At 42.0% G+C, this 12,812-nt stretch overlaps 2 protein-coding genes across 16 annotated transcripts in view; one reads left to right on the plus strand and one right to left on the minus strand.

Annotated features, from left to right (window-relative positions):
• RUNX2 (RUNX family transcription factor 2) overlaps positions 1-12,812 on the minus strand; it is a 326,623-nt gene that overhangs the window by 262,236 nt on the left and 51,575 nt on the right. The gene's annotated exons all lie outside the window — the stretch shown is intronic.
• SUPT3H (SPT3 homolog, SAGA and STAGA complex component) overlaps positions 8,377-12,812 on the plus strand; it is a 603,243-nt gene continuing 598,807 nt past the window's right edge. The window contains exon 1 of one of the 3 annotated variants that reach the window (XM_077903820.1): positions 8,377-8,617. Coding sequence is in view for 1 of the 3 variants with exons in the window: in XM_077903818.1 (XP_077759944.1) it covers positions 9,248-9,307 (60 nt within the window). In the remaining 2 variants the exon portion in view is untranslated. Of the gene's footprint in view, positions 8,618-9,002; positions 9,308-12,812 lie in introns of those variants that run through there. The other 2 variants (XM_077903818.1, XM_077903819.1) reach the window with 2 other exon arrangements.

A 12,812-nucleotide genomic window follows, 5' to 3' on the forward strand; every position in this document is an offset into this window, starting at 1 on the left:
TCAAATAGTGTAATTTGTGCCTTATCATTTGTTAGATTATTGGGGGAAGTCACAAGTTCTATAGAAGTTGTTCTCAAGCATTAGGGAACCTCAAAATCACTGGGAGGTGATTTTTCTGGAGTGCTTCTTAAAGTAGATTGATGTTGAACTCCACCTTCAGTTTCTGATTCTGTGGTTATGGAGTGGGACCCAAATTTGTTTTTTCAACAAGAAGGAGATGCTGCAACCATGCTTTGAGGACCAGAACTTCACTCTCTACCTTGGGCTATCTTCAGTTTGACAAGACCTTGGTTTATTTCTCTACTATTCCACACAGTGGTTCAACAAAACTTTATCACTTCATACGCTTTTTTTTTTTTTTAAAGATTTTGTTTATTTATTCATGAGAGACAGAGAGAGAGAAAGAGAGAGAGAGAGAGAGAGGCAGAGACACAGCAGAGGGAGAAGTAGGCTCCATGCAGGGAGCCCGACATGAGACTCGATCCCGAGTCTCCAGAATCAGGCTCTGGGCCAAAGGCGGGGCTAAACCGCTGAACCACCTGGGCTGCCCTCATACCGATCTTATAGCATCATCTTCAGTTTTTCAACACCTCCATTTTCCTACATTACAAGGAAAATTTGGGTCATTATGTATGAACTGCCTCAGGTTCTTATTCCTTTCTTACATTACATCCATTTTCCATTTTAAGGTCTACTTCCTGGACTCTTGATCAAAAACTGTCCAGTCTTGTCCAGGATTTCATCCAAATTCCATCTTTGCTTTCTAGAGATTTTGTAATTAATTGGCCCTATTCTCTGTCAAGTGTTCAACCTTTCCCTCTTTGCCAGCTTCTTCTCCAAAGCTTGTAAACAAGCTCAAGTCCTTGATCTTGAAAATCTACCCTGTGACCCTAAATATTTCTCTAGCTAATTTCTTTCTCTTTCACAGGACACGTTCTTGGGAAGAATAACACACTTGATTTCTCAACTTCCTTATTTACTCTTCTCAAGTTACTACAACCAAGTTTCTAATCCTACCACTCTATTGATGCTTCTTTGCCCAAGGTGACTTTGAACTGGCTAAGTACAGTTGACACCAATTCTCATTTTAGCACCATTCATCTTTCTCTTTGAAGCTCTCTGCTCTAATTTCTGTAGCACTACTACCTTCTCAGTGTTCTTTACAGGTTCTTACTCTCCATTTCCCATTGAATGTTGGTGTCTAGAATCCAATCTTTGACTCACCTCTCTTTGTTCTATGCATGCTCTCTTGGGCATTTCTTTGTCTTCCTCAGCTTCAGTTGTACCCACACAGATGTTTATAAGAATTTTCTTAGGCCAAATCTAGGAACAGGGCTAAATTACATATCTAAGAGATGTGTCTGGAATGCTGTATGTTGTATGCTGCTGGTTCCAAATCTAAATGGCCATTTACTCTCTTGAGTTTCATTTCTACCATCATGCCTGAATAGTCTAGTTGACTATTGATGGTAGCCATCTGAAACTTTGTATGACCACTTTAAAATCAAAATGTTCAACCTACCACTTAATAAGTTGAGAAAACTTGGAGTTATCCTTGAGTTCCCTCTCTTTGCCTTATTTCCATCCTCATATCTTATCAATAACTAAGTCCTATAAATTTTACTTCATTATTTCTCCTACAGGTCATCTTCTATCTGCTGTCCTCACACAAAACTTTGTGAAAATGCTTTTGAGTGAAATCTAGGAACAGGGTTAATTTCTACATCTGAGTCGATATTTGTGGAATAAAGAAAGTTGGAAGCTCATCCATGAACTTCACTAATTTAGTATAAATGTGAGTTCAGAGCAAGATGGGACCATGAGAACATTAGCATCCTCAGAATTGGCTATTGGGTTTGCAAATGATGTGGAACCATTGCTCAATAGTTTTAACCTACAGCTTAAAAGTCGGGGAGACCTCAGCTAATGTTTGTGTTACATATTATCATGGTGACTTTGCTCTTGTTTATGCAACTTCATCTCTCCTAAATTTATTACTAAGAAATCATTTTAGGTCAGAAACTCTGTGTCATTATATCTCCAAGACCTAACATGGCCAGTATACTTAAAGGTCCTCATTAAATGTTTGTTAAAAGAATAATTGTCATACTGATGTAGATTTCTTGAATTCAGAAAAAAACTACTAACACTTTAGATAGGATCTCATGTTTAATTTATTCCCATGTCTAATATATCAAAAATACAAATGTCATAAAATTACTCTATAGTTCATTAAAAACTGGAAAACAACAATAACTAAAGATTACTGAACATTTTCAATGTGTCAGAAACTTTTCACTTAAATCCTGATAATAACCTTATCACATAGATATTATTCCTATTTTACAGTGGAGGACACTTACTATTTTTTTTTAAGTTGAATAATTTCTTCAGGGCATCATGGCTTATAAGCAGCACCAAAGCTCATTATTTTTTGTACTACACTTGGCTAAGTTATTGAAGTTGTTTATATTCTGGAAAGAGAAAATATGGCCTAAGCTGCATCTATAAAAAAACTAAAACTAAAGAAACTTAATCAAATCTGCTGGTATAGTTTCCTGATCACTAATATTGGTTCTGAGCATTCCTTAATTAAAATAGGTTTATTGCATCCAGTGTCAGAATGTGAACCAGGAATAGCAGGTTGCCTTAGCCATACTGTGGTATATTTCACTCATGGCACTGATTAAGTTTTGGCCCTGTTTGCATGCATAATAGAAAAATAAATGTATATGTATAATAGCAAATAGAAGCAGTTATTCAAGTAATTCACTGAAATAGATCCAGTTTTACATGTAAATATTTTAATGAAGATACTTTGGGGAACTGGATGTTCTGTATAGTTGTGTTAACTAAATTCCCCACCTTGCTGTCAGGTATTAATAGAACAATAGCAAAAGAAAGGTTTTTTTGTTTGTCTATTTTTTTTTTTTTAACAAGGAGATGAACTGGCTTTATATCTTCTTAAAACAAAAGTAAGGTATTCCTTGGCATATGTTATACAGGTCTAGATGGGCCTCTATTCTGTGAACAGGATTAGAAATTAATTAAATAATTATCAGAGAAGATTACAAATGCAAACTTTTCTTCATTTCCATAAGAATTTACTTATGATGGGAAAACAATAATACAGACATTGTATTTTATTACTTATTTATGCTGAAAATTGAATTCTTGATCTCTTACACCTACCTAACGTATCCATCCCCACTTTTTCCCATCTCAGTTATGGCAGTTCATTTTTCCAGTTTCCCAGAACACATCAGTCATCCTGATGCCTCTCTTTCTCTAGAAGCCCCAGTCCAGTCTGTCAATCATATTGATTTTTTTAAAAAAATATTTTATTTATTTACTCATGAGAGAGAGCGAGAGAGAGAGAGAGAGGCAGAGACACAGGCAGAGGGAGAAGCAGTCTCCATGCAAGGAACCTGATGTGGGACTCAATCCTGGGACTCCTCAGAATCATGCCCTGGGCTGAAGGCAGCGCTAAACGCTGAGCCACCTGGGCTGCCCTAATTTTGAGATTATATCCAGAATTTAACCATGTCTTACGGAATCTACCGTAATAACTCTCGAGTGGAAGCTATCATCGCCTCTTGCCTGGGTTACGGCAAAAAGACCTGTACTCTACAGGTAATCCGGCAGCCAGAATAATTATTTTAAAGCCTAAACTACATCATGTCAATCCTCTACTAACAGCCTCCCTGTCCCAGGCACATAGGCCTACCATCTGGCCTCCTAGTACCTCTGTGACCTCACATTATACTATTTCTTTTCTTTCTGGGTCATTGTTTTTTTAGGTAAAAATGGCCTTTGGCCATTCCTGCAACTTACTAGGCTTGTTCCTAATTCAGGGCCTTAGCATGGGTTGTTCTTACTGTCTGGAGTTATCTGCAGATATCTCTTTCTTTAGATATTTGCAGTTCCCTCCTTCACCTTCATCAAATCATTATTCAAATGCCACTTTCTCAGTGAGGCCTACGCTGCTTGCCCAGTTTAAAACTGAACAATTATCCCATTCCTCCTGTGCTTTGTCTCATTCCTTATCCCTTCCCTGTTGTATAGTTTTTTCCCTCTGTTCTGTTACACTCATAACTTTCTAACATATTATTTTATATTTTACTTAGGTATTTATTGTTCAGCTACTCCTACTATATTTGATTATGGCATGGATTTTTGTCTGTTTTGTTCACTGCAGTTCCTAGAGTAATGTCAGGCACATGGTTGGCCTATAATAATTATTTGTTGAATGAATGAACTAATAAGCACCCATCATTTACACTCAGTGAATAGACTTCATCTTTGAGGGGAGAAATGTAGAAGTTGTTTCCAGAATAAGAGGATTACAATTATATATATTGGATTCCATGGGAATGAAAGTAGCTAAGTTTCCATGTGTCTACAGAGTTTGGGGGCTCTTTGACACCCTGATAATGTATTATTCCTTTCTCTTTCTAAATCTCAAAACATGATCATTTTCTCAGCAGCGAAGGACTAATTTTAAAGGATCCTGGAGTGTTAAATCTGCAATGAGAAGTTCCTAAGATGATGGATCATGATTACAGGTCTACAAGTTGCTCAGAATTCTTAACATTTCTTCTCTCATCATTGTATTGCTCTTGAAATCTATGAATATAATTTTGAAGGTATGGGAAGCCCGTTTGATTACACCTATGAATAATTATGTGATGCGCCCCCTCCCCCCGTATTTCAACAGATTTAATTAGTGCATATTTTTTCATGTTTTTTTTTTTTTGAAGTGCATAATATCAGTTGAACATCCATGTCAGCCTACAGTGAGACCCTTGAATATTCTGTACTTTTGGGTAGCACAAATATGTGGAATGCTGAAGTTATTTTGTACCACTTTAACATCTATCCTTTGCTCATTCCTATTTTAAAGAAGCATAGAATTTTAGGGCTACAAGGTTTCAGTTCATTTGATTTGGTCACCTTATTCTACAGACATGACAAATGAGGCCCAACAACATTAAGTAACTTGCCCAGATACCACAGAACTGAGTAATCTTTTTGGTCAGAATAACTTATTCTAAAAGTAAAGCACACTGGAATTGAAAAATCGTTCTCATATCAGAAAGTCAGATAATTAACTGAATATAGCAACAATTGCAACCTGCAGTTCTACCCCATTTATTTCCAAGGTGATTATATAAACACTGGAAGTCTAGGGCAAAGATAGCAAAGAACATAGTAGTTAATAAGAAAGAGCTTCCTTGGGATCCCTGGGTGGCGCAGCGGTTTAGCGCCTGCCTCTGGCCCAGGGCGCGATCCTGGAAACCCGGGATCGAATCCCACGTCAGGCTCCAGGTGCATGGAGCCTGCTTCTCCCTCTGCCTATGTCTCTGCCTCTCTCTCTCTCTCTCTCTCTCTCTGTGTGACTATCATGAATAATAAAAAAAATTAAAAAAAAAAAGAAAGAGCTTCCTTCAGGTATCCTAATAAATAAGGGTTATGGATCCCAAAAGAATAAGAACTTGCAGGTCACCTGAAGTAAACTGTTCTTATGATATCCCTATGAGGAGAAGAGACCACTTCATCATAGAGATTCCATATTAGGCATAGTTGCCACTATCTGGAGAATTAGGGTTTCTTTCATTCTTTAACCTCCTCATTTTTAGGATGCCAAATTACTTAGATATCTGTGCTTTCTTTTGCACTAGTGACTCTATATGAAGGTTATTATGCCAAACAAATGTGAAAGTCTATGGTAACAATGCTTCATTTTCCTTTAACAGCTTTGTTTAAGGGATAGAGACATTTTTGTGGTGTGATGCATTCACTTGGTCTCCTGGCATTTTCTCCACATGCTTTGGAAATCAACTATTTTTCTGAGGGGTGGTAGTCGTGAATGTCTGAATTTCAGCAACAGCTTCATTGTTTTAGCTTTGTTATAATTAAGATACCCTAGCAGCGTCAATAGTTTAGGATACTTGATATTAATCTAAGGGAGGATATTTTGACCCTTTGTGTACAGCAGTGCTCTCCAACTACAAACGAAATTATGGCTAAATCAAAATTTTAAAATGGATTTTAATAGATTCCAGGAGGTAGGAACACTAGGATAAGTCATGTGACTTCAAAGCTAAGGTCTCTGCCAACTGCACAATTCATAATTTCCTAAGAGTGAATTTTTGAGTTCTCTCTACCAGCGCCTGGTTTAATTCAGTTTCCTTTCTCTGTGGCTCACTTTCATTAACTCCTGTTGCATGTGATAATACGTAGATTAGACACCAGTAGCCTGAGAGTAAGATGTGGGTTCTATTCTGAAAAGCTAGGTCAAATCTGGCCTCCACATGATGCAGGTAAAACTCCCGTACAAGTACTATGGCAACATTAACTGAATGTAGTTTTAATTGAAACGATCTGCTTTGGGTTATAATTCCTTATATGTAATATCAATTTTTCTCTTAATTATTTTCTAGGTAACATACTTGAAAAGGGTTTTCAACTACTGCATAAATTGGATTTGCTTTGTAAGAAATTGTAACAATTCTTACTTTCCCTTCCTTATACTCTACACTTTGCCCAGCATTGCATCAGGCCCTGATTTACACATTATGATGAACTCTGACATCCTAAATATATTTATTATCTTGGAACTTTATTTGGCAAATAGTAAAGTGTTGGGGATATTAAAAAGAACTACACACAAAACTAACTGTAGACTCAACTATGACCCAGAGGAAATAATGAAATAAGTTGCTATTTTTAAAAATGTAAGCAATTAGGGCAGCCTGGGTGGCTCAGCGCTTAGTGCCTGCCTTCGACCCAGGGCACGGTCCTGGAGACCGGGGATCAAGTCCCACGTTGGGCTCCCTGCATGGAACCTGCTTCCCCCTCTGCCTGTGTCTCTGCCTCTCTCTCTCTCTCTCTCTCGCTCTGTGTCTCTCATGAATAAATAAATTTAAAAAAATATTAAAAAAAAGAATAAATAAATAAAATAAAAAAGTAAGCAACTAGAAAGAAAAGATGGTCAGAACAGAGATATTCATAAGCGAGAAAGTAACTGGAGCAATAATGCCTTGAAAGACTTGATGAGGATTAGTAGTTGAATTTCTGTGAAGCACTTTATATTTGACGTCCCAGGAGTGGACTTAAGCATGGATGCTAACTCAGTTTTCTTCCCTAAACAGCTGAAAATAATGTTAAAAATAAGACTTCCTGTACTGAAGTAATTGACCGTTGTATTAAAGAGCTCCATCGGCATCCCTCAAATGGAGAGCACAGGACAGGTGGTTCCAAAGTGGACGTGCAAGATTTAAAAATGAGGAACAGGGGATCCCTGGGTGGCGCAGCGGTTTAGCGCCTGCCTTTGGCCCAGGGCATGATCCTGGAGACCCGGGATCGAATCCCACGTCAGGCTCCAGGTGCATGGAGCAAGCCTGCTTCTCCCTCTGCCTGTGTCTCTGCCTCTCTCTCTCTCTCTGTGTGACTATCATACATAAATCAAAAAAAAAAAAAAAAAAATGAGGAACAGGCCAAAATCCCAAGGAAAAATAATAAAATAGGATCATCCCCAAACAACAACAAACCACCCCCTGATACAGAAAGAAGATTTCAAAGATAAAAACGTGGTGGTTAGGGGATCCCTGGGTGGCGCAGCGGTTTCGCACCTGCCCTTGGCCTGGGGTGTGATCCTGGGGACTTAGGATCGAGTCCCACGTCGGGCTCCCTGCATGGAGCCTGCTTCTCCCTCTGCCTGTGTCTCTGCCTCTCTCTCTCTCTATGTCTCTCATAAGTAAATAAATCTTTTAAAAAAGCAAAAGTGGAGGTTAGACGCCCGAACCCGGTACCATGAGGCCGGCGGCCGGAGCGAGGTATTCCCTGGGGCCCACCAGCAGGTCCCAGCGCCTCTCCGGGGATCCTGCGGCAGAGGCAGGGTGGGGAGCGGGCTCTGCAGGGCCTGCGGAACACGCGGGCGGCGCCGGCCCTCGGGGGAGCCAGTCTTTTGGAGGTTCCCCTCCCCCCTGCCGAAAGCACAATCCGGGTAAGACCCCACTTCACCCCCATTCCTAGGCAGAAGCTCACACCCGCCAATCTCTGCCCGGAAGCTGCAAGCAAGCTTCCAGCGGAGGTCACTCAACCGCTCGAAAATCCGAGCCCGCTCAGCTCCGTTCTTCAACAACCGCCGGGGCCTCGAGCCGCCTTCGACGCTTCCCCCCGCAGGCCCCGCTGGGCGGCCGCCGCCGGGACGCCCGGACCGCCGCACCGGAAGCGGCCGCGGCTGCGCCCCGCGACGCCCCGCCCCCAGCGAGCGTGGCGGAAGTGGCTCGCTCGGGGAAGGAGACCGCGGCCGCCTGGCCGAGCGCGCATGCGCTAGCGCCGCGCCCGCGCAGCTGGCGGTGGGGGCGTCCGCCGCGCTCCCTCCTCGTGTCCGCGGCCCCCGCCCCGCGGAGAGTCGGGCTCACGCCATCTTGTGCCCCCTCCCCCCCAAACCCCTGCCCCGGGCTGAGCCACTTTCTGCTTTTCGACACTCTCAGCCCTCCACCCCGCCCCCTTTCGTAGCGTGTCCCGGGCGCCGCCGCAGAAACCGCAGCATCTCTCCCCACCCTGTCCACGCGGGACGCGCAGCCGTGCCTACAGTGTTAGAGCGGAGGTTGTAGGGGCGCGGGGGGGGAGGGAGGCGGGGCGGGCGGGGAGAGGTCTGCCAACCGGGAGGGACGGCGCGCGGCAGCCCCGCGCCTGGGGGCCCCGCCCCGCCCTGGCCCTGGCCCCGGCCCCGGCCCCAGGGCGGCTGCGGGGGAGGAAGGGGCGCTTTGGGGACCGGGCCCAGGGAGACGCTGCCCGGCTGGGCCCGGTCCTCCCGCCGGCGGGGAGCAGCCTCTTGACTCCTCCCCGTGGGCGGGAGGGCGGGCGCGGGGCGCGGGGCGCCGGCTGGGCTGGGCTGCGCTGGGCTGCGTTAGGGACCTTGGGCGCTCCTCCAGCTCGCGAGCTGCCGGGTAGACTCCTGGGGAAGGAGCGTTAGGGAGCGTTAGTAGGGGGGTCCGTCCCGGGAAGCCTGTGCCCCCACCGGTGCCCCCTGCGGAAGCTCTTGAGCTCGCATCTGGCCGACGGTCCGCTCTGCGCACGGGGTGGTAACAGCGCGGTTCTGAACCGTCGGCCTTATTGGGGGGAACAGCACCGGGCACTGACCCGATGTTAACTGCCATTGATTCTGGTCTCGCGTGTTTTAAGACCTTCCGAACGACTGTTTTCTAAATTAGAAATCAATACGCTCGAAGGTTTGATGAGCCGGGGTGAGACTTCCAGGAAGAGTGAACACCTGACGCTCAGAGAGGACACTAAGGTGCATCGTGACTGTGCACGCGGATACATTAGCGTCACTCGGCGAGGCTGCTACACAACAAACTTGAAACTGTTTCGTTTGAAAGAAATTAGTATATGTTTATCTGGGAGGAAAGGACCTGAGGTCTTAGTAAATGTTAGGAGTTAGAACTCAGGAAACGGAATTGAGTTAGCTGTGCGGAGATGTACTTGAAGGGCAAACTGAGGACGGATCTCCTGGAATTTCTGGTGGATGTTTCAGAGACTGGGTTTGATTGGATAGGATGGACAGGGTTTTTGATGGGGCTTTGCAAAAGGAGATGCACTTCATTGTACCTCATTATTGCAGACTTATTTCTGGGAATCTTGAAGCAGAGATCTAGAGCAGCCTAAGTTGGGAGCACCCTAAGTCTAGAGCAGCAGTGTCCAATATTGTAGAACTTTCTGCCATGTTGGAAATATTCTGTAGACTGTGCTGTACTAAGACCGTATCCACTAGCCTCAGGTGGCTCTCGAGCACTTGGATAGTGACTAGTAGTGCATTGAGGAATTTAATTTTAAAATTTAGTTTCAATTAACTTAAATATAAATAACCACGAGTGGCTGGTCCTTGTTGGACAATATAAGCTTAGAATTTAAATTTAGACTTTGAGACCCCTTCTGATTCTTGACTTGGTCGAGTTATAAGTCAAAGAAGCCGAGTCTTGGAATGTTTGTTGCCATAGGGAATCCTAATTATATTCAAATAATGCCTTTTGCTCAAATATTATAGTTAAAAGCATGGGTCTGTTAGTACTTATTTACAGCTTGACAAATTAAACTCATTCTTTTGACTCCTTAGGTGGTTCAGCTAATGCCAGATTCATCTGGAGAGCCATAGCAATACTAACTGACATTTCTTTTAATCATTATTGTACCAAATTGTGACCATGGATTTTCACTATCTTCTATCATTTTGGTTAGGTTTAATGAAAACTTTTCACGTTTTATTCATTTTTTTTTCCATTTGAAAGATGGGGTTTTAAAAAAAACAACTTTTGTATGATAAAGCAAATTGATAGTCTGTAGTAGTAGCCTTTGAACATTGGGCCATTTTATTTTTTTTTGCTAAAGATTTTATTTGAGAGAGGGCTCAAAGTGGGGGGAGGGAATTGAGGGAGGGGGAAAGCAGACTCCTGGCTGAGCAGGGACCTGGACTCCACTCAGAGCTTGATCCCAGGACCCTGAGATGAGGACCTGAGTGGAAGGCAGGTGCTTAATGGACTGAACCACTCAGGTGCCCCAGCATTGGGCCTTTTTAGAAATAATTTTGTGGTCATTGGTATTCAGAACTTTTGAAGAGATAACTCTGAAACTGGTATTTGTAAAATTTCTTTCTTTGAGGGCAGCCCGGGTGGCTCAGCAGTTTAGCGCTGCCTTCAGCCCGGGGTGTGATCCTGGAGACCCGGGATCGAGTTCCGCATCAGGCTCCCTGCACAGAGCCTGCTTCCCCCTCTGCCTGTGTCCCTGCCTCTCTCTCTCTGTGTGTCTCTCATGAATAAATAAAATCTTAAAAAAAAAAAAAAAAGAAATATGTAGGCTGTTTTTTTTTTTTTCTTTTTAAAGCAAATATCTGTAGAGTTCAGTTTCAGAATAAAACTTAAAAAAATACATTTTTTAATAGATAGCACCCTTAACTCTGGCCTGGTGCCTGTAAAATGGTGTCCTTGATCTCAAGGCTAAAAGATCGTCATTAGATCTGAGCCAAAAACTTAAAGCTCATGGATTAAGCATGTACAGAGAATAGCCTATATCATACAAATCAGGATGGGTTGCTCTTATATAGGGTGATTGTATACCCCACCTTCCCTGCGACAGTCATTATTTAGACCCTGTTTTTCCTGGTATAATTATTAATAGAGCCCCTTTCATATAAAAAATGTCCCAGTTGGTATCACATATGATCACCCTACTTTTATTCTTGTTGAAATTTGTAATATGTAATTTTAGGAGGATTAACCCTATTGCAGTCTCACAAATGTACTAAAGTATTGAGAGAATTATTGCTTATGTGCTCAAGTAATAGATAAGAAATCTAGAATAAGGCCAGCAAGTGACCTGTCCATTTAAGCTGCTGGTAATTAAACATTTTTTCTTTTCTCCTTATGTTAGATGGAAATCTTGGGCAGCTTGAATTTTGGTTTTCTCTACATAAATGATCTTTGGTGTAGGAGGCTCAAAGTTAGGCCATGTCAATCAAATCAGAAGACACTATTCTTGTTGAAAATAACTCCCATTTTATTTTACGGTGAAGTTGAACAGTGAAGTTGGTCAGAAATCTGTTTATGTATTTATAATGTTCAAGAAGGATTTTGCTTATAGTTCACTCAAATAATAAAAATACTTAGCCAAATGCATTATTGTATTAATTTATACTGTGATTGGTAAAATGTTTTATTGAGACTCAAACACACTTGGTTTGAGTCCTTACTCTGCTGAGGATTAAATCCATGTGATGATGTGTTGGGTATAGCAAAGCACATAAGAATTAAGTGCTCAGTAAATATTAGCTGTTTTAGCCTTAAGTTTATTGAACAATAGACCTGGAAGAGCTATTGATGTTCTGAGATACATTGTGGATAGATGCAAAGAAGTACTTAAAACTAATTCTGAAAACATAAGTTAAGCCCTTTTCTACCATATTCTCTCCTTGTGACTGTAGTTCAGGTATTTAACTTCTCTGATCCTCATTTTCCTCATCTATAAAGTGGAATTAGTATCTCAACTCATCCCAGCCTTCTCACAGGATTGCTGAAGACTTCAGAGGAGAATTACACAATTGTCTTGCTTTACAAACATTTTATTTTTTAATTGATTTTGTCCCAATTTTGTCAACCTACTACCTCTAGTAAAGATTGACCTTAATCTGCAAAAATTGTTGTATATTTTTATTTGTAAAACAGCATAGAGTATATTGGGCACTGCCCGAGGTTGCTCTCTTTAATGGTACTGTAAATGATGGTAATGGTGCTTGACTGATCTGGTTGCAATATATTTTCTTCTCTCTCTCTTTTTTTTTTTTTTTTTTTACTTCTTCAAGATTTATTTATTTTAGAGGGGGGTGCAGAGGGAGAGCGAGAACCCCAAGCAGACTCCATGCTGATCATGGAGCCTGACGTGGGGCTTGATCCTAGGACCCTGAGATCATGACCTGAGCCAAAACCAAGAGTGGATGCTGCCTGGGCCACCTAGGTGCCTGTGATATATTTTCTACATAGAACAACTACATACTGCTGCTAAGGGAGACCCAACATTTTCATGGGCATTTGATGTGTTCCATCTAGTTCCATGTGCTAAATGTTATATGTCATTTATTTATCCAGACATGTCATTCCCACTTAATAGGTGGTACTGATAAGGCTCTTACTTTTTGGAATAGATCTGTCAGGATTTTTGCATTATACTACTACCTCTGATAATATATGGCTGATAGTGGATATTGAAGGTTAAATAAAATAATGAATGTGAGAATAGCATGCTGTCTGGCA

The sequence above is a fragment of the Canis aureus genome, chromosome 7 (genome assembly GCF_053574225.1).
Source record: "Canis aureus isolate CA01 chromosome 7, VMU_Caureus_v.1.0, whole genome shotgun sequence".
Lineage (NCBI taxonomy): Eukaryota > Metazoa > Chordata > Mammalia > Carnivora > Canidae > Canis > Canis aureus.